Raw genomic sequence first — 22463 nt, 5'->3', positions numbered from 1 at the left:
CCAATCAGATTCCACTATATCGACCCTGAACAAAACATACTACGCCCTTCTGGTCACTAACATGGCCGTCACCAGGGAGCTAGTCCAAGGATTTTGAGACCAGTATTATTTGATTCTGCTTAAACGCTTTTGATGATTGACGATGCCGCTTGCGGATCGTTGATGTTGCAGCTCTATAACGTAAGTTTACGTCGATGAAATGTGATCTGAACATGTAGCCAGTACAATTTAACCTCTAGGTTAACACGAACCAGCTGTGTTTCTAAATGGTGTAATTATATTTATATATAAAGGATTGTAACTTTGACAGCTCATTTCAACAGTGAGATACAGTAGTATTGTTTCTGTCAGTCGCAAACCTTGATCAAACGATCAACATGCAAACTGGGAGCTGCCTTTCACATGAACATAGGTGTGTAATACATAAATACAAGCTATTACTGTAAAGTATTTAATAACTTTGTGCAACACCACTGCTTATTTAGGGTGTCTCTGCAGAAATATACATATTACTAAACAAATGTCATTTTGTTTTAAAGATTAGTCTGTAAATAAGTTGTTCAGTTGAATCCTGTGTTATCATTTCACTGACTGTAGTTAAATATTAAAGCCTCTAGTTCCTAGACTACGTAGTTACATCAACACCACTAGTAAAATACGTATTTAGTAAGTATCTGTGTAATGCTGTCACCACTTCTTCTCTCTGAATATTTTGGATTTATGAGATAATGTAAGTGATTATTTATTTTTTTGGGTCCAGTGATGGTTAATTAACCAACTACCCGTATTTACAGACATGCTATTGCTCTTTATTGCACTCTTGTGTGCTTTTGTCAGTGAAATAAGTAGGCAAAGGCCAGTCTGATCATAGTCTGTACATCAATAGTGGGAAAATGTTGTATTTATTTTGAATACTGATTTACCATTTTGAATTATGAATGATTTTGAATACTACATACTGATACCATGAATAAATACATTTTCCAATAACTCCAGCATGTAATCCTTACTTGGATAATGATGTTAATTGTAGTCATTGATTATGTGTCCTAACTCATTTTGTAACACTTTCTGACCTGATCAGATCCCTTTGAATGTAAGAAGAGAGAAGCTACACCCTCTTATTGATTCCAGTCCCCTGGGTTTCGACGACAGCCCTGTCGCCCGTCCCTCAGACTGGCAGTGGCCGCAGGTGCAGTGTCTTGGAGCTGGGGGCCACAGTTGCCTTCCTCTGCCAGGAGGGCTGGGATCGGGACAAGTGTGGCCCGTAACTACCAGCTCTGGGCGTCTCGATAGAGTATGGTGAGAGACAGCGGCTGCCATGGAGCTACAGGATAAGAGACATGTAAGTCTCATGATCACACCAGTCTCATATAAGGTTTAATAAATAAATATTCTTACGGTTTTAGAAGTAGAGTTGAATTCATTAGTAAGCTCACATTTTCGAAACAACGTCCAGCCGCATGCATTAATTACTGTCATCTAATATGACTGTGAACTCAAACTCATTGACCCTGGGCTTTAGCAAAGTTGAGTCTGCGTATTTATTCTTTTTGTTATCAACTCACGCAAACAACCTTGTGTGTGGCCTTGAATGTCTAAAATTTGCCTTCGTTTGAAATTATTTTTTTTACATTGCTTGTGTTTGACAGCATCATTAAGTCATTATATGTCATTGGCAGTAATGATGTTGCTGTGTACCGCTCTTGGTTCTTGTCTTACCTGTGTTGATTTTGCTGAGGTGAGGGAAGTGTGCTGGGATAGTTGTTTCTGTGGTGCAGGAACAGGGGGATATGAATCAGACCCTGAATCTGGAGTGCATTGCAGGGTCGTGACTCGTGAGGTTCAGTGAGGATGTGAAGTTTTGTTTAGCTTAATGATTAAAAAATGAAAGTGATTTAATAGTGTGACCTAGTTATTTGGTGTAAAGTGGTATTTGGGGTGCTATGCTGCATTTCTAAAAGTTGAATTATTTTACTTCACAACACCAAATTCATTGAAAAACTGCAACACAGTAGTATATTAAATGTTTTACATAAACATTTTTATATCATATCAAATTTGTTTGAAAATGTTTTATTTATATTTTAATTTATATATAATATACTCCTTAATATAGGCTACTTATAATTTAGTATCAGCATTTAGTATTTTATTATTTAGAATTTTTGATATTTCATTTTTTTTTTTCGTTTTGCTTGAAAAGATATTTGAAACAGACATTGCTCATTATCATTTGCTGATCATTTGATCCATACTTTAGTAAGATTGTAAAGTTCGTTGAGGATGCTAGGATTGTAAATTGCTGTTTTAGCTGGAATGGATGAATGCCTGCACAGGGCGGCGAGGGCACACCATGCTTTTGCTTGTCTGTAAAGCCCCTCTCCCTCACTTTATACTCCAGTTCTTTTTCTCAAAAGCTCCCCAACCCTGCTACCTGCTCACCCTATTCAGTTTTTCATTGTCATTTTACAACCCTTTTGCCTGTTTCTCTTTTTTGGTGGTGTGTCGCAGCTGCCTCTGTAGAGCTCTCAGCTTAATTAATGTCTTAATTTCTGTTCATTCTTTTTAAGCTTAACTGTTTTCAGGAGTCATACACACTGTTTTTGGTTGAAAAGCATGGTTGTCTGTTCATCCTCTCTGGTCATTTGTACTGGTTTTAGTTTGCAAAGCTTCTTTTTCAGCTGGCAGACTACACCAGTATAGCTGGGACGTGCCCAAAACACAGCCTCTGAATGCGCAGAGAAAGAGACTGTCTGTCCAGACTGTGCGACTGGTGCTGAAACAGCAGCTTACATTATCCCGTAGCACCCCGGCACACCCGTGTCCAATCTACACGCACACCAGTCGCACATTAGTCTGTCTGCAGCAGAGGGACTATTATTCACAGCCATGATCCTGAAAAATGGGACCTGGTTCTGGAAGAATAAAGTGAGTGGATCTGTGCACTCTTATTCGCGTCTCTGGGTGTAAATGTTCCATGCATTTTTCAAGGTCTTGAGTGGTTCATCTGTAATGTGGGAGCTAGTACTGTAAATCCCTGCTTGTTGATGTGTGAGAGATGCTCATGCAGGGATTTAGTGCCTTTCTGGCTGTGGGAAAGTGGCGTGTTTATTTATAGCGCTGAGGCATTCATTTGAAACTACAGGACCCCGGCCGTCCCGGAATGCTATTGGTAGGCTAGCAACTTAATTCATCAGCGGAGAGAGACTTTTCTTTTGTGACCATACTAGGCATGTTGAACGATGAAAGTTTCTGCCTAAATGAATAGGATTGAGTTACTGCGTCTGCATTCCCTCAATGTTTTACTTCAGTAGTTCAGAACTGGTGAATAAAGCTAATGAAAAAACAACAACTGGTGGTTATTTACTAGCAATGTCATGATGAAATGTTACAGATTAAATGAAACTTTTTGACAGGCTGTCAATTTCCAGAAAGATTATTTCAGCTCATTTCTGAGGTTGGGACAGTCTGTGGGGCATTGCATTGCATTGCATTAATGATTGTTTAGTTGTTGATAGCAAAGGCACAACTATACATGTTGAATAGTGTGATTATAATTCCAGTAATACTAGTCTGACTCACTGACATATTGTAGCACAAACTAACCCTTAAAAAGTTTTTGATCTGCCTAGTTTTTAATGTCATGTGACAACAATTTTTAATTAAGGAAAACTTTGAAGGATTTTTGTAAGATAGACCAAGAAAAAAACAAACATTTAAAGGATCTTTTAAAGAGTTGTATATAGAAAATTAACTCTTTTCAATTCTAAGTTTGAATTGTATAAAATATTATTATATTGTTGAATGTCGAGGGGCCTGTGTGTGAAGTTGATATGGTGATACATTTAAATACAACCAACCAACCAACAGTGCGCAATAAATATATATTTTTACATTGATATGTTATAATTGTTAGAAATGCTATAACAATACAAGTAGGGGTGCACGATAAATATCGTCCGATAATTAATGCGCATCTCATCAGTAAAGCCACTTATCTAACTGACAAGCTGCGCAATTCCATGCTGATAATGAATGTGAAATGAACGCCGCTTGTCATTTAACAATGACTCTATGTAGCAGCAGCTGCTCTGTGTGAAATCACGCACCTGATGGAATTTACAGCTGATTAGACAACCGGCTTTACTGACTAGATGCACATTAATTATCGGCCGATATTTATTGTGCACCCCTACTTGTGTTGTTATAGCATATCCAACAATTATAACATATAAATGTAAAAATATATATATTTATTGCCCACTGTTGTTTACATTATTGTCCGATATTTATCGTGCACCCGTAAATACAAGCTTCACATTTGTATTTGTAAGTGCATTACTAAACACGATTTGTGTTTGTTTTTATAATCCGTAGTAAAGAAGCTATTGTCTATAATACACAGCATTCTTAAGTTGTGGTCACAGTAGCTAAATTTTGGCCACATTTCATTGGCAAAAGAAGTCCTTTTGTCTATAGAAATTGATGTTTCGATGTATAAAACATAGCTCTTCACTTTCAAGCAAAGCAGATTTCTGTTTGTCTACTTGAACTTCCTTGACATCCGGTTGTGCTGTAGGAGGAGGAGGCGACTCCACTGGGACTGTCCACGGCTCATGCTCTGTGCACCCTACGGGACCAGCTGTCCAACTTATTGGGGCAACACCAGAAATCCAGCCGGCGTAAATCTACCATACAGGTCTGTTCCTGAATGCATGTTATCAACATAGTTATGGTATATTACTTTTGGCCTCATTTTGGTTTTCCTTTTTGTTTTACAGGAGCAATGGGCTAAGAGCTTCCTTCACCATGACAACCGGCATTCGTGCTTCCATTGGCCGGGAGCTGCTCTCACTCTGGTTGTGGTGGTTGGGCTTTTGTGTTGTAATGGCAGCCAGCCGGTGGGCAGGTGGGCAGGGCTTAGTGCAGAAAACAGCACATAGTCGATTTTAGTTATCATCTATTTTTATGTAAGTCTCTTTCTTTTGTTCTCTCAGTCAAGGCATAGAGTTAGTGAATGCGGGCGCACTTTTCCTCCTCCTGCTGTTGAACCTCTTTCTCATTGGGCGGCAGCAGAGGTTACGGATGAGTGAGGTGGTGCGGAGGCTCAAGTCCATCATTTCACAGCTGAATGGTGAGAGAGCAGCAAGTGTTTGAATGTCTAAAGGAATTAGTCATGCTTCAGGAAATAATAAAGATGGTTATGCTGTGGTTTATCCATTCATTTGCATTATAATTCCATGCAATGCTAAACACACTTTGATATACAGTAATTGGTTTTTTTCTCATTATTGCCAGATTGTTTGAAGAGAAGTGCAGAACATCCAATCAGATGGGCCCCCTCTCTGTGTCCTGACCTCTACACCCCGACTTCTCCTTCCTGGTCACTGCATTGGACATTCAGAGATGGGCAGCTTGTCAATCTACCGGTCAGTCTTCTGGTGGAAGGTGATGTCATCGCTCTTAGACCGGGCCAGGAGGCCTTTGCATCTCTCAGAGGCATCAAGGTAATGTCAGATTTAAGTTTCTTTTTCTGTATCGGATATAGATATTTTACACTATACATAACAATTACCATGTTAACATTTAAGTATTATCTGTAAAAAAAAAAAAAAAAAAAAATACAGCATTTGTTTGACTTCTAATACTTATATATTTTTTTAATTTCAGCTTTATTTCTATTAATGAAGACAATGTTTAATAGTTTTCATTTTAGTTAACAATAACAGCACTGCATGATAACCAAAGTATCAGTAACTAAATGTATGGTTACTCCTTTAGTGGTGTGACCCAAACACATCCACTTTGGAAGTATTTGACATTTAATGTGCAATTCTGTTTGAGGAATGAGATTTTGACCAATTAGCTTTCAGTGGGTGGGGCTACATATTGTGATGCCTTAGAAAAAAAAAGAAAGCATTGAACACAATGTCCTCTCACTCATCGTGACTGATTAGGAAATAGTGTTTCACTTTTTAATAGAGATCCACTATCAAGCTGTTGTGATTTTTCCTGAAGTCGTTATAACTCTCTGAACTACATACTGGTATTTTGTGCTAGAATCTGAAACCGTACAAAAGAAAACCTTGGAGAATTCATGCTGTTTTTTTTTAATGAGCGTTTCTCTCACTCTGTTCTCAATCACTGTATGTTCTGTTACCAGGATGACGAACACATCGTGCTGGAGCCAGGAGATCTTTTTCCTCCATTCTCTCCTCCTCCTTCCCCACGTGTGAATGAGCGGAAGGGACCCCACAGTCCCCAGAAGTACCGCCTCTTCAGGGTGGTGCGCACACCTATACTCGACAGTGTCAGGTTAATACCTCCGGGCCAAACAAACTTGCTATGAAAGCTGAAATATTTTTGGTTTGATTAATTAAAGGAAATTATGTCTATATGTTTTTATGCCATATTTTCTTTGTGATACGTGAACATTTTTGTGTTCTCACAGCAGCTAATAGTAACGAATCACCTTTTTCTGGCCAATAGGAACAGTCTTGACCTGGCTCTCTCCCGTCCAATCACAGCCCTTGATAATGAACGGTTCTCGGCGCAGTCCATCATTGCCAAATTCGCCTGTCCAGCTGTATTGGTATGACTAAACTGAACCCATGTGCACTTTAAGTTTTCAAAATGGTTTGTTTCACACACATTGTGCCTGCAAGCAACATCCTTTTTGACACTTACGTTAACAGTTTGCTGTATTCGTACTTCATAATATGTATTTAGATTATATTAAGAACTATGAGCTGTCAGTGTGAAAGCTGTCATGATGTTCACATGCCCCGGATGCAAGATGTGTGATCACACATAACAGTTACAAAAATTAGTGTGAAAATGTCTCCATTTACTGATGATGATGATCTTTGCTCAAATTTTCATTTATAGGTGGCCTTTTTCTTTGTTAACACGATCCGGTACTTTTGTGACGCTCCCGGTCTCACCACTGGACCCTTCAACTTTCTTCAGTTGCAGGTTGATAATACTTAATCACAAGTCAGAATTTTCTTTCAGTTTTTTTATTTATTCAGAACTGCTTTGACACTCTGAGAATAGTAAGTATTATGTTGAAGTCATCATGGAATTCTCTTTTTCATTTAATAGTTTTTTTTATTTATTGCACCTTCATTTAGATTATTAACTGTGTATGGAATGATATTCCGGACATTATTCAATAGGAATTGCAAATTGTATTTGCAATTGCGTTTTCAATTTGTGTACGCATAAAATGTGACATAATCCAAGCGCAAATCGTGCATTACCGTTTGCATTTTCGTTTAAACGAACGCACAGTGTCTGCCAAATTTAAAATGGAAATGCAAAGTCCGTTTGCAATTGTGTTTCCCATATCTTACGAACTATGAGCCCGTCATATTTAAATAGCAATATTAATTACCACATTTGCCTTTTCACTCTCTCTGCACTGTGCATGTAAACTGCCAAAACTAAAATGGAATCGCAATTCCTTTTGCATTTGAATTTCCGACGTCTACACGGAAACCTGTCAATCAAGTGACAGGGGTGGGGCCATTTTATTGGGCGTGTTTGCATTGGGAAGTGACGTCACTCAAAGTCGACCTTAATAAAAGAGGCAATTTATATAATATTTAGTTTCATTTGTAATGACTGTATATATACACATTTCCCTGAACGAAGTACATTTCTGCTGCTATTATTATGTTTAAATGAAAAATGAAAGGAGGCAGTGGTATTTCATTTCCAAGCAGCTCAATTTCTGATATAGAGGACTATAGAGTAAGTCACATTAATGGAATGAGAAATTGAAAGCCACTGTCGTATTGCTTTAAATGAATACTAATGGAAAATATTATTAAAATATGTATTTTTATTTTTATCAAAGCCTGCACAGAGATAAGAAATCAATTTGAATTAGAGAGACAAAGAGGTGCAAACCTTTTATTTGCCCCAATGATTCTGATATTAATGTTTCTCTTCTCCCTCTCTTGCTGTCTTTGATGAATAGATGATGGGTGTATTGCCGATTTTACCTCTTCTGTTTCCTGTGATGTGGATTGTGGTCAATGCGTACGGAGAGGCCCGCGTGTTAGCCGAGTCCAGCCGTAACTCTCCCACTGGCCTGGTAAGACAAACAGAACACAGCACATTCAGTCACTTGTTCATGCTTACTAATGAATTCTTCATTACCAAATTCACACTTATGCAGACATATGCAGACACGAAACTTGCACAACTCCCAGAACTCCCCAAATCCCACACCAACGGATATTGCTGCTAATTTGTAACTCGCTCTGTCTGGGTTTACTGTGTGTATTAACTTTGATTTGCAGCCTAAACACTGCATGAGGAAGTAAATCTCGTTGGCCCAGCTCACACTAGTAGTAGAGAGGCTTAGGAAGGGATTGCAGAGCCGAGGTGAAGTTGATTAGGTGTTTAATCAGACTTTTCTCTCATCCCAGCTTGCTAAGTTCTCTGAGGACACTCTAAGCAGCTTCACGGAAGTGGTGTCCTCCCAGGTATATCCTCTGTATTCCTCCTCCTCCCGTTCACCACACGCTTCTTGTGATCCCTGTCCCTTGCTCTGGGTCTTTCCACAATCGTCATCTTTTTGTTCTGATAATTACTCATGTCAACTTCTTTATCAGAGGATCACTATGAAAAGAGCCTGTTTATTTTTCTTGCGTTACCTTTTTTTTTTATTGTTCTCATTGTTTTCTTTTAAAATACACAGTCACTTCATCTCACTTGTACGATCAAGTTTGCAAAATCGCTTCTTGTGCTGCCGGTTAGTTTGGCAACCGCACACGCTGACCTGTGACCCCTCGGCCTTCGCCTGCCCACCTTCTGTCTGCCTGAGGTTTGCATGATAGAGTACACACTCCTTCTATAGTAGTGGTGCGTGTCTAAACTACATTTACCTGAGTTAATGTACATTTTGAGAACTACTGCATGATCAAGACTCTGTTTTTTCCCTTTAAAATTTCCAAAGTGTGGTAAGTATTTGTCTGCATGGACAGATCAGATACACGAACGGGCTTCTACTGTGTTTTTTGCTCTTTAATGATTTATTTAAGGCTTTGGAATACAAAAAAAAGAAAGGTTTTAATATGATCTTCATAAACTTTCTCAGGGGTTTGTTTAACAGTTGTGCACAGTTCAAGTGTGTGTGTGTGTGTGTGTGTGTGTTTTTGATGATGTGTCTTTAAAGACCCAGTGAAATCAAAATTGGACTTGTGGCTTTTTGTTGAGTTTCCATGTCTGTTGGATTCAAGGTTGCCTATATCGTAGTGTAGTCCTAAGCTGACTTTTTTGTATTATTTATTTAATTATTTTTTTATTTTTTACAAAGACAATTTATAAATACAAGGTCAAATAGTTTGGAATCAGTGACTTTTTACATCAAAAAAGCGCTTACAAAATTTATAAAAACTGTAACATTACTCCAGTCTTCAGTGTCACATGATCCTTCAGAAATCATTCTAATATATTTAAAGTTAATTGATAGGCGCAAGTCATTGTGCTTGGAACAGCAACCAATTTTTCTTTATGTAATGATAAATCATTCACAATGGGAACAAGAACATGTATTAAGGAAGTAAATTAGTTCAGTTTTGATTTCATCTTGAGCTTTAAAGGTGGATACTTGGACATCTGGTGTGCATCAGATAGCATCCTTAAACTAACAGCTTTGTAGGGGTGCTCCGATCACGATCGGCCGATCGTTAATGCGCATCTCGTCAGTAAAGCCGGTTCTCTTATCAGCAGTTAATTCCATCAGGTGCGTGATTTCACATAGAGCAGCTGTTACTACACAGAGCCGTTGTTAACTGAGAAGATGCGCCAAAAAACGCTGAAAATGAAGTGGATTTGCGCATCTTATCAGTTGACAACGGCTCTTTGTAGTAACAGCTGTTCTATGTGAAATCAAGCACCTGATGGAATTAACCGCTGATTAGAAAACCGGCTTTACTGACGAGATGTGCATAACGATCGGCCGATCGTGATCGGAGCACCCCTACAGCTTTGAGTTCTTCAGTTCGGTGCTGCTCTCCTGTAGCTGCTGCCTCAAGCTTTCAGTTGTTTGCTTCAGTTTCAAATCTTCTTTCATTCAGTCAGTTCAATTTCTCTCTCCCTTTTCCTGCTGCAAGGTGCATTTATTATAATTATGAAACAATCCTAAAAATCTCTGAATGCACCAGGACGAACCCAAGACTGGACATGCTACTGCTTCTTTCTTCCTGCCTAACTTTCCCAGGCTTTGTCTTACAAAGATTATCTTTAAGTGTGTGTGTGTGTGTGTGTGTTTTGTGTGAGGATGGCATCCAGAACCAGGTTTCATAAATCCTGACACTATTGCAGAGCCATTGGTAACCCAGAGGTGCTGATGCATGGATTTGTGTTTCAGTCAGGGGGGGAAGATGACACTCACTCCATACTTGTGTGTGTGTGCGTGTGTGTGTATAGGAGATGCTACGCTGTGTGTGGAGACACCTGGTCAGTGTGTTGAAGGGAGAGTCCCAGACCCTCTGTCATACCTCCAGTCTGCTACACTCGTTGGGTTCGGTCACTGTAAGTGCTCCCCCTGCTGTCATATTAGAAATGTTACACTTCCTGCTTGCAGTTTGAAAAACGGCTTAATGTTGACTTTAAAACTGAATAAAAAATTAAAGGAACGTTTTGGGTTATTTTCAACCTAATTATCAATTACAGCAGGGCTTCTGAAACATTTGCTTACATCCTTGAGATACTGCATCTGTATCATGCTGGTAATTACCACAAAATGATAATTACAGCACATCCCTCAGTATGTATAAACAAATTTCAAGAGGTGTTTACAGTAATTAAATACTCTTTATACTGCAGGACTGGGGGGCATGAATGCAACACCACGAATCGGTTTATCATTCTTATTCTTGATGGGGAGTGTAATTGTATTAGATCTGTAGCTGTTCTTCATCAACAGGACACAAAAATCCTTTTTAATTAAAACTTAATTATGATCAATACCACGAGTTGCTTTTACAATATTGTTGTAGCAATCAAATGTGCATCAATCTATAAAATGCAAACATATTTACATTATTTGGTAAAAACAATAGACATTTGCTTGAAAATGTTTACAATAGTATTGCTTTAAATTCCAGGAATCATAAGCTTTATTGTTTTGTCATATTTCCTGATCCGCTCATAGGTGCTGTGCTGTGTGGATAAGCAAGGCATTCTGTCCTGGCCCAACCCTAGTCCCGAGACTGTGCTGTTCTTCAGCGGACGAGTAGAACCTCCTCATGACAGCCAGGATGACCTCCGAGATGACCTGTTAGTCAACCCCCTCTGCAGGACAGAGGGCGAGGAGGAACGAGACGAGGTACAGCTGATAGCTAGACTGACGTATCACACACTTTCTTTTAATCCTGATGATATGAATAAGGTTTCATAAGAAAATACAGCTTTTACCCGATAAGGCTGGACTTGAAGAAGTTGTTATTTTAGCCAGTGTTTTTGTCTCACTTCAGTCTGTGTGGGTTTTCCTGTGTTTAGCCTCAGGAAGCTGAAGCGCTGCTGTGTTTACCAGTGTTTGAACCCTCCCTTCACGTGGCTGAGCAGGAACCCAGCGAGACGTCACATGACACCGTCCGCTCCTCAGACACCCAGCGTCAGCATCAAGGACCCCAAACTACCCGTTCCAAACACCCTTCAGGATCCAATGTCAGTTTCAGCAATGCAACTGAAGGTGGTGAAGATGGCATTGCTCAGGTAGGACTACATCTTTTTGTTGCTGCTTGAGCTGGCTCTGTTTATAACTATGCCGTTTGGTTTATGTATGTGTATGTGTCTCTATTTCCAGCCATGTGGTATGGGTGATGATCTGTGTGAAGCAGAAGATTTTGTGTGCGACTATCATCTGGAGATGCTGAGCCTGTCCCAGGATCAGCAGAACCCTGTCAGCATCCAGTTCGATGACTCCGGTTGGCAGAATCACCTGCCCTCTTTGAAGCCACTTGGCTTGAACATCCTGTTGAACCTGTGCAATGCCACCGTCACCCAGCAGCTCTGCAGATTCTCAGACCACTTGTCAAACCTGGCGCTGCAGGAATGCCACGGGGCGGTTCTACCCGTTCATGTGCCCTGGGGCCTCTGTGAACTATCTCGCCTTATAGGTACACGAGAGAAGCATGTTAACAAACTTATATTTTCAAGATTTATAGTATTGCATAATAATATATACAAACACAAATAACTTTTTTTTTTATCATTTAACAAATTCAATCTGTATTAGTATTGTCGATGGAAATTTAAAAAACATGTAAAAAACTCACTTAATCGTTAAAAACACTAATAATTTTATGTATTCTTTAGCAAAATATAAAGAGAATTATTTTTTCATACTGTGTATTATTTTGTGAGGCCTGTATTTATTTGTAGCAATTAAAATATATATATATATATATATATATATATATATATATATATATATATATATTAGTTTTTAATATTAAAAGAATTCAAATATAAGAAAAAACTAAACAGTGTGCGCATCCAAAAACCCAAACTGGGCCCAGGTTCAGGATAAAAAAGAATAGCAATAAAAGTGTAACAACAAATACCGCTCTTATTTATATATATATATATATATATATATATATATATATATATATATATATATATATATATATATATATATATATATATACACACACATTTTTTTCATTTATTTTTTAAAATGCAATTTAAGACGATTAATTTGGTGCCTGGCGAAGATCTAATCAGTCGAAATGTTGCATTGTTTATAAAAATTTATATATATATATAGTAGCGGTTTCGCTAGTGCGCAGACATTCCTTTTATCTTTCTTTCTTTTTATGTTGAATTTTCATGTCAGGCAGAATACTAATATTGGTACAAGCCTCAATCCATAATGATGAATGAAAAAAATCTCTGATATTGGCCAATATGGATGTGCAATATTTCTTGGACATTGTGCATCCCTAATTCTTTCTTAACTTCTACTCTGGCAGTACTTCTAGTGACGTTAAAAACTCATTTTAGTATCTTCACATCCTTTCTTAAGATTACTGGGTTGTTCTTTCCTGTTCTGTTGTATGTCAGGTTTCACTCCGGGAGCGAGGGAACTGTTTAAGCATGAGAATCATCTGTCTCTGTACCAGCTTCCTTCTGGAGAGAAGCCCAAAGAATCTGCTGTCCCTCGTCGTCTCCATCACTTCACAAAACGCCAGCCTCCCATCAGTCACCTCATCAGTCTCTTCGTCAAGGACAGTACTTCCAGTATGGCCCGTTTTTTTCCTATCCCACTTCCTGTTTGTCCTTGGTGGTTTTGTTTAGCCATTGACCTTTTCCCTTTGAACTCTTTTCAGATAATGTACAGATGCTCTCCCATGGCTCGGCCGACCTCATCCTGGAAGCCTGCACAGATTTCTGGGACGGGGCAGACATCTATCCGCTGTCTGGCTCTGATAGGTCAGAGACACGAATTAAAAAAACTGACACTTGTCATTTAGTTTTCTTAATATGCAGAGTGGAGTTTGTAGGTGTACTAAAGTACTAATATTATGCCCCATAGGAAAAAGGTTTTAGATTTCTACCAACGTGCCTGTCTGTCAGGATATTGTTCTGCATTCGCATATAAGCCTATGCAGGTGGCATTGTCTGGACAGCTCAATGGAAAGTGTGTGGAGCTGGCTCCAGGGCCCGCCCTCTTTTCTGGGGTGGAGCTTCCCAGTACCATCCCCATCAAACAGAGCAGCCGCAGGAACAGCTGGAGCTCTGATGGTAAGAGACATAGTCCGTTCAGCTCCCAGTCTGGACAGAAGAGCTAAAAATATATATCTTGATATGTTTGTCTGACGATCAGCTGATCCCATACATACATAAAGAGATAGATATTTATGTAGCTGGATAGATGCGTAGATGGATGCATAGCTGAATGGATGGATGGATAAAGGATACGGATTGTCAGATAGATAAATACCTGAATAGATAACAAGATGGATACATGGATGGATAGACGGCTAGATATGGATAGATACTCGATTGATCCATTTTTTTTTTATATGTATTGGATTATTTTAAACTGATTCACTGAAATGAATCAAACTTACCAACTCTAATATGTTTGTGTACTGTGCGTGATTCAGAGGGTATTGGAGAAGGTTTGGAGAAGGAGGACTGTGTGCAGGCTCTGAGCGGCCAGATCTTCATGGGAATGGTGTCATCCCAGTTCCAGGCCCGACTGGACACTGTACGGCTCATTGAGAACCTGGTGGGAGCCTGTATCCGCTTTGTGTACTTCTCCATGGAGGACGAGCTGCGCAGCAAAGTATTACACTGACGAGAAAACACGCTCCGTAGAAAGACGATGCATTTGCTGTGTCATATTTGGTCACCTTTTAATGTTGGCTTTGCTTGTAGGTGTTTGCAGAGAAGATGGGCTTGGAGACGGGCTGGAACTGTCACATCTCTCTGACCCCAAACGGAGAGGGTCACTACGAAGGTGCTCCGTCCAGCCCTAGCCAAGCAGGATCTCTACACGATGACCTTCTGCATGGTAAGTGTGTCTTTCTGCCTGCCGGTACACACAATTTACATACACTACATTTTTCCCTCATTTGGAAATTATTTAAACGATACAACCTCTCTGTGTTCTTAGATTCTCGTGATGATGCAGAGGGCCCACTACTGCCTGAGGACCAATCAGATCTCGCCAGCTTCCAGCCTACTGATAGTGATGTGCCCAGTTTCTTAGAAGACTGCAACAGAGTAAGACGACTACTCCACTGGCACTTAAATGCCACTTTATATGCACCTCCATGCCACCTTGGTGGTTTGAAATATGTCGCTTGAATACTGATTGATGCTCTTTCCTCTCTGTTGTTCTATAGGCCAAACTGCCTCGTGGCATTCATCAGGTTCGTCCTCATTTGAAGAACATAGACAATGTGCCTCTACTGGTGCCCCTGTTCACAGACTGCACCCCTGAAAGTGAGTCAGCCTCAACACCAGCTTTGTCAACTTTAAAAAGTTGTAATCATCTTTTCTTCTGTTATGACGTATAGTATATCTCGGCTGAAAAACAAAATGTAGGGCGGGACTTGATTTTTGTCAGTTTGTCAATTTAGATCTCAAGGTGACCCGTTAAAGTTTTGTGGCTTTTAGTCCATGTGTGTTATATGCTAGTGTACTTGAGTTGATCCCTCTAAATGTTTGTTTCACAGCAATGTGTGAAATGATGAAGATCATGCAGGAGAACAGAGAGGTGACATGCTGTTTGGGGAGCTCCGCAAACTTCCGTAACAGCTGCCTTTTTCTGCAGAGTGACATTAGGTGGGTAACACACACGTCACTTTACTCTGCTGTACACCAGAATCAAATATGCCCCAGAACCTTATGCAAAGCTGCAATATTAAAAATGTCAATATGCATTTTGTGCAATGCATAATACTAAATATGTGAGAAAATATAGTGTACTTAAAAAAAAATGATCGAGTACTGTATTGCTTATTTGAATTTAAAGTGATTGTGGGGATTTGGAAACCTTCTCTTTGTGTGTTTTAGTATCTCCCTGGATCCTCTATACCCGTCCCGGTGCTCATGGGAGACATTTGGGTACGCTGCAGGCTGCGGGCTGAATAGAGACTGTGATGAGCTGTCTCCAATGGGGCTCAGTGCTAGTCTCAACAGCCTTGCCTGCTCCATGTCCTTCCATCAGGGCGAGAGTGTCAGCATGGTCAAACTCATTGAGCAGGTATACATGCATCAATACACGCTCGCTGGCATGCTGAAGGGTTGATGAGGCTGTTAATCTAAAATTTTTCAAATTATGAAAAAGAAACCCAAAGAACTCTTTTATAACACTATACATTTTACATTTATTTTCATTTAATTCATTCTTGTTTAATAAGTGTTAATTTCTTTAAAAAATATATATTACTGACCCCAGATTTTGAACATTAGTATGCTTACAACCTTACAACATGGGGGTATTTTTACTGCTTATTAAACGTAGACAGATATAGTAATAAAAAAGTCAGTAAGCTGAAAAGAAAAATGATTAAGTACATGAATGTAAGTCATGCGGGTTCAAGTCTTGCTTGCAACCTGTCCCAGTCCCGTTGCCTCATCATAATTTCTAGTCAGTTTTTACTATATCTAATTAAAACAATCTTTAAAAAAAAAAAAAAAGGTTGAATCTGATGTCTCTTCAGGCGAGACACACCACCTATGGCATCCGCAAGTGCTTCCTCTTCCTACTGCAGTGTCAACTGACACTGGTCATCATTCAGGTGAGGAAAAAAACAGACCTGCATGTTATTTACAGGACATAAAATTAACAGAATTAATTCAAGATTCACATTCAGACTCCTTGATATCTTGATTTTATAGTTCCTGGCCTGCCTTATTCAGCTACCTCCTCCCATGAACATCACAGACATACTGTGGCTTTCCTGCTTCTCTTACCCACTGCTAAGGTAATAAGGAAAAAATGTTGCATTTTTGTAAATCTAGGTCACTGTGTCATATCAGCGATCTTTATATGTAAATCAAAACCTTGGCATTCACAGCGTGTCCTTACTGGGAAAATCACCGGACAGTTCAGTGATGACAGTCGCTACTGGAAAGAATCTGGACTCTATCCCACGCAAGGTCCGTCATGAGACCACACAATGCACTCGATTTACACTAAACGCACCTGATGTAACTCCCATGTGCATTCATGTTGTTTTTTACTCCTTCCCTCAGACCCAGCACTACTTTCTAGGCTGGTTCCTGTTGAAGTTCGGTCTGACGATGTTGGCCTATTTAGTCGGCTTTGGGTTTTCTCTACAGGAAATGTGTTCTATAGCAGCTAACCGCACAAAAACTTATAACAGCACCTGCTCTCACATATTCACATCTAGGTAAACAAACGTCTGAATGTCATTTTCTCTGTTTAGATGCCCTGAATCAGTTATGAGTGCTAATCTATGATTCATGTCTACAGCTCACAGGATGGCCCGCAGTGGTTTAGTGAATTGTCCAATGGGCTGCTTTTGATGCAGAAGATCATGGCAGGTTTTCTGGCTCTGCACACAGGTGACTTTAATAAAATACATTGTCTCATTTGAATATTTATCTAGCTGTATCGGTGTGAAAACAATGTATTATCTCTCTTCCTCTCTTTCAGTGGTCATCTCTCTGAGCTATGTGCACCGTTCACAACCCCTGTGGAGGAAGAACCCTTTCAGTAACACATGGTGGTGTCTCACCGTGCCTGTGGTGTGAGTGTTTCGTGTAGAGAATGGTTATTTTATTAGCAAAGTCACATGCTAAGTAAAATGTTTTTGAGAGCTGTTGTCACTTCCCTGGGATCATTTACAGTAAATGCACTTTGCCAATGGTTTTTCTTGCAGACTGTTGGGACAGGTGGTGCAGGCTGTGATAGATTATCAGTTGTGGCAGGACAGGAGTACAGAGGTGGTCTTCACACTGCATCACATCCCGCTCTTGGTCTGGCTGTTGGTCTCTCTGTCCATCATATTTGTGGTGCTAATCAATGAAGCAGTAAAACTGCATGAAATCAGGTAAGAGGATAAATCAGTTTAATGTAGAGAAAAAAAATCTATCTTCATTTACTCACCTTCATGTCATTACCAACCCTTTCATTCATACAATTAATGCATATATAAAAAAATATATATAAATTTGCCATGAAAGTAGACCATACAACTAATTAAATATATTGCAAGTCATCTGAAGCTGCATGATAGGTTTATGTGAGAATAGGCCACAATGTATAGTGTTGTTCAGAAGTTTGAGCTCAGGAAGAATAAAAATTATATTAATACTTTTATTCAGTAAAGACACATTACATTACATTAATATATATATATATATATATATATATATATATATATATATATATATATATATATATATATATATATATATTAATGTAATGTAATGTGTATATATATATATATATATATATATATTAGTACAGACCAAAAGTTTGGAAACATTACTATTTTAACGTTTTTTGAAAGAAGTTTCTTCTGCTCATCAAGCATGCATTTATTTGATCAAAAATACAGAAAAAAACAGTAATATTGTGAAATATTATTACAACTTAAAATAATCGGTTTCTATTTGAATATACTTAAAAAAAAAAAAAACATTATTCCTATGACGCAAAGCTGAATTTTCAGGATCATTACTCCAGCCTTCAGTAACATCCAGTCTATCACATGATCATTTAGAAATCATTCTAATATTCTGATTAATTATGAGTGTTGGAAACAGTTCTGCTGTCTAATATATTTGATGATTAAAAGGTTAAAAAGAACTGCATTAAAAAAAAACTTTACTATCACTTTTATCAATTTAACACATCCTTGCTGAATACAAGTATTGATTTTATTAAAAAATAACTGACCCCAAATTACTGACCAGTAGTGTATATTGTTATTACAAAATATTTATATTTTAAAAACATAGCTTTTTTTTAATCATCAAAGTATCCTAAAAAAGTATCACATGTTCTGAAAAAATATTAAGCAGCAGAACTGTTTCCAACTTTGATAATGAATCATCATATTAGAATGATTTCTAAAGGATCATGTGATAATGATCCTAAAAATTCAGCTTTGCATCACAGTATAATAAATTTAAAAACAATTATTTTAAATTGTAATAATACATCACAATATTACATTTTTTTTTCTGTATTTTTGAACAAATAAATGCATGCTTGATGAGCAGAATAAATTTATTTCAAATACATTAAAAATAGTTATGTTTCCAAACTTTTGGTCTGTACTGTGTGTAAAAATCACAATTTCCACAAAAATATTAGGAAGTTAAAACTGTCTTCAACATTGCTAATAAGAAAAATCGGCATATTAGAATGATTTCTAAAGAATCGTGTAACGATCGATCATGAGTAACTGCTGCTGAAAATTCAGCTTTGCCATCATAGGAATAAATTACATTTTAAAACACTAAAGTAGAAAACCATTATTTTGAAATTTCACTATAATGACTGAATTTACTATTTCATTACCTATGTGATTCCTTTCAATTCTTAAGCGGTCCAAATCTAGACAACATATGTCATTTATCATTTAAACCACAGCTTCTGAAAACATGGCTCTGATTTCAGGATACGAGTGCGTTACCAGAAGAGGCAGAAGCTTCAGTTTGAGACTAAGCTTGGTATGAACTCTCCCTTCTGACCTGCGTCTGTAAAGCACAGCATGGTCATACACGTCAGCCTCATCTTCATTTCAGTGGTGGAGGAGATGAAGAATGCTTTGGATTTCCCCCAACAGAGCTCTCGCTGCAACAGAACTCTGAAGGGCTGCTTTTTTTAATCCGTGAGAGCTATCTTTGATTTAGGTTTTACTCCAAGCAAATATTTCATCTGTGTTGTTTTGAGGGATGTTTACCTGCATGCTGCTTTGGTTTGGACCGGGACATTCAATGGAGGGATTCTTTTTTTAATGAGTCAATTCCTTTACCCACTTTATGCACGATATAGAGAATATATACCAAAATGTACAACGGAGGGCTAAATTAGCATGCTTTTTCTTCTTTCTTTTTTATCTTTTTTTTTCTTAGATGTTGTGAAATGGGGATTTAATTGATTTCCTTGGTTTCAAACATGAGACAGTTGAGCGCTCATGAGATGAGCTTTAGCTGTAGGTTCTCTGTGTTCGTATTTCAGCCGTATGGTTCTTTATCACACTGCTGAGAGGTCTCGTGTAGTACTGTACTTCATAAGAGCTTGGTAAAGCCTGTTTTAATCGGTTAGAATGTGAATGTCATCGCCTCAACTTACCTCATATCCAGAGGGGAAAGATTACATTGTGTTCTTTTGTGATCATGAGGTACAAGTGAATTTACTTACAAAAATATATCAGCAAGAGCAACTTAGCTTCCAAAATCAAATGCAGTCAGTGTGAGACTGTGTAAACTCAATTACTAGCTTACTTTGAATCAGTCAGGCATTAAATAACTTTTCCTCTTACAGATCGATATCGGATGAAATGCATGAGTCTTTCAAACCATTTTTACCTCAAAGTTCTTAAGTTCAATCAAAACACAAAGTCTTTTTAACCAGGCAAAGCAATAGCTGTCCAGCTGAAGGAAGAATGTTCCAACTTGAATTGTTCTCTACACAGACGTTTGAAATGTTTTTTTCATGTGTGATTGTCAGCCAGAACGCACTGATTTTTTTATTCATTTATTTTATTTTGCATACATTTGCGTGCAAGACAACAAAATCACTTGCCTGATTTCTCACCGCACGTTTTTTCGTGAGAATTATTGGTATGAATATAAACAACTCCGGATGGGGTAGGCTTATTTAAATTAAAATGAATTTCTCCACCCCTATCCAGAGATTTCAGTGTTTACTGGTAAAGAGGGATATTGAACTTTTGTTCTGTTCTACCTCTAGCTGATTGCTGATATAAATACTAGGCAACTTCACAATTTTAATAGGTTTTATTATTATTTTAATTTATGCAGTTGGGCTGCAGCTATAGAGTATAAGAGGCTCAGTTACAGTGTCACCAGATGTGCTTCTTTAAAAACACATTCAAGAGTATATTCTGGCAGTGACCAGCTAATCTCCAAATTACCAGCACTTTTTCCCAATACTAGAGGAATCCACTAACATGACTTAGCCTAGACTCATCAAAAGGAGAATTTAAAGGGATAGTCTACCCAAAAATGAAAACTGCCATTATTTACATACCCTCATGTTGTTCCAAACCTGTTAGACTTTATTTCTTCTGCAGAGCATAGGAGATATTTAGTATAATGTGTTACTCGTTTGTATCCATACAGGGAAGGTCATTCATGTTTGGAATTATATGAGGGTGAATAAATCATTTTCTTTTATTTTTGGATTAACTTTTCATTTTTAGGTGAACTGTCCATTTAAGTTGCTGCTAGAGCTGTATAAAGTGGTATATTTGAAAAATTATTCATGTGTACAGGCATCATGGGACCTCTAGAGTATATAGTCCACAACCCAGTTAGTATTTAGTCTTTCAAATGAGCCACAGTCTATCACCTTTTCTACATAATGCACTGCAAGATTAGTCTTAATTTATTGATTTCCTGCCTCTTTTTGTTCCTGTCTCACTGTTATACTTCAGTTAATCGCAAATACATACTGTAATCTCTAATCTGATGTTGATATTTATTTTGATATGATTATATATGCCTGTACATCAGCAAATGATTGCAACCTAACAGCCTTTTCCATAATGCATCTAGAGATGATCTTGGGCACTGAATGTTCATTGGTGTATGTGTTGCATTTTTTTTCTTTCTTTCTAATTTTTCTGCTCATTCAACAGGAAGGCGAGTCGTATGAAGTGTTGAGAGGTTATACAGAACTGTAGCTGTTTCAGTGTTTTAGTTCAGCACCACTGCTGTGTAACTAAGCCACACTAATACAGACATATCAGAGAAATCAAAAAGTAAGTTAAATAGTTCATTTTTAACTGGTGCTGAATTGGTTATATAACAAAATGTACAATTAAGGAAATTATCAAATATATTAGTATTGGGGAATTGTTTTAATAAGCACCGATCTTCTGTTTTAACAAATTAATGTAACAGGGAAAAAAATGTTTTGGGATACGAGTTTGTGAGCAGCATTTGTTGTACAGGATTTGTTTTGTTTTTCCTGATGTATGCATGATAAAGACCAGAATGCAAGGTTTTCTTGATTTACTCATCTGCTGGATATTGAGTATGTTGACTCGGTCATGCATGGATTAAAACATGTTGCTGATGTTTTTCCATCAGTCAGAAACTGTAATATTTAAACCAGGAGTATGAATCAGGCTATTTTAGAGGGCTGTTCAGAGCCTCTCTGCAAAATACATGCCTGGGTTACAACCTAGACTGATTGACCCAATATTTTTGCTATTTGTGAATGTTCATAAGATTTATAAATGTTGTACAGTTTGTATTTTTTTAAAGATGTCTTTCACATTGATTTCTCCACTTCCCCAGAGATTATTTGTGAACCATTGTTAATAAATGTGTTCATTTCAAAACAAAGGCGTGCTCTTTAATTAAGAACATCTCTTATAATATTGTAATATTCAGCTGTCCAGATATTGTCATCCACTCTGCCAACATCTGCAGTTTTACGTTACCAAAAAAAAAAAAAAAAATGTACATATATATATATATATATATATATATATATATATATATATATATATATATATATATATATATACAGAAAATTTACTCACTCTTGGGCAATCAAAGATGTAAATGATGTAAACTGATCCTTTCATTGGATCAGATTTGGAAAATTCAGCATTACATCATTTGCTCATCAGTTGATCCTCTGGAGTGAATGGGTGCCATCAGAATGAGAGTTCGAACAGCTGATTAAAAACATCACAATAATTCATAAGCAATCCACACCACTCCAGCTCATCAGTGAATGACTTGTG

General features: G+C 37.9%; 1 protein-coding gene across 4 annotated transcripts; it reads left to right on the top strand.

Moving 5' to 3' along the window:
• The first annotated feature begins 39 nt into the window (after positions 1–39).
• LOC128025409 (transmembrane protein 94) lies at positions 40–22056 on the top strand. Of its 4 annotated transcripts, none has more exons than XM_052611744.1 (32): positions 40–180; positions 1085–1345; positions 4583–4702; positions 4785–4912; positions 5001–5137; positions 5302–5510; positions 6167–6318; positions 6493–6595; positions 6892–6978; positions 7988–8104; positions 8442–8498; positions 10447–10551; positions 11174–11347; positions 11521–11736; positions 11828–12140; positions 13090–13266; positions 13356–13458; positions 13562–13770; positions 14136–14317; positions 14410–14545; positions 14648–14757; positions 14880–14979; positions 15213–15321; positions 15553–15742; positions 16203–16280; positions 16381–16466; positions 16560–16641; positions 16738–16895; positions 16979–17070; positions 17162–17255; positions 17388–17558; positions 19136–22056. In XM_052611744.1, the coding sequence occupies exons 2-32, from the start codon at positions 1322–1324 to the stop codon at positions 19206–19208; spliced, it is 4092 nt and encodes a 1363-aa protein (XP_052467704.1). In that variant the 5' UTR covers positions 40–180; positions 1085–1321; the 3' UTR covers positions 19209–22056. The 4 variants fall into 4 exon arrangements, with proteins under 4 accessions (XP_052467704.1, XP_052467706.1, XP_052467705.1 ...); XM_052611745.1 differs by lacking the exon at positions 40–180 and adding an exon at positions 277–412; XM_052611746.1 differs by lacking the exon at positions 8442–8498.
• The last annotated feature ends 407 nt before the right edge of the window (positions 22057–22463 follow it).

This window comes from Carassius gibelio, chromosome A12, assembly GCF_023724105.1.
Source record: "Carassius gibelio isolate Cgi1373 ecotype wild population from Czech Republic chromosome A12, carGib1.2-hapl.c, whole genome shotgun sequence".
NCBI classification, from domain to species: Eukaryota; Metazoa; Chordata; class Actinopteri; order Cypriniformes; family Cyprinidae; genus Carassius; species Carassius gibelio.
The sequence above is the reverse complement of the archived record's forward strand: the minus strand, read 5'-3'. Positions and strand labels throughout refer to the sequence as shown.

Coding starts and splice junctions, on each gene's coding strand:
- LOC128025409 (XM_052611744.1), top strand. CDS start 1,322: ATGGAGCTACAGGATAAGAGACAT. Junction 6,319..6,492: donor CCTATACTCGACAGTGTCAG/GTTAATACCTCC, acceptor TCTGGCCAATAG/GAACAGTCTTGACCTGGCTC. Junction 14,758..14,879: donor TCTTAGAAGACTGCAACAGA/GTAAGACGACTA, acceptor GTTGTTCTATAG/GCCAAACTGCCTCGTGGCAT.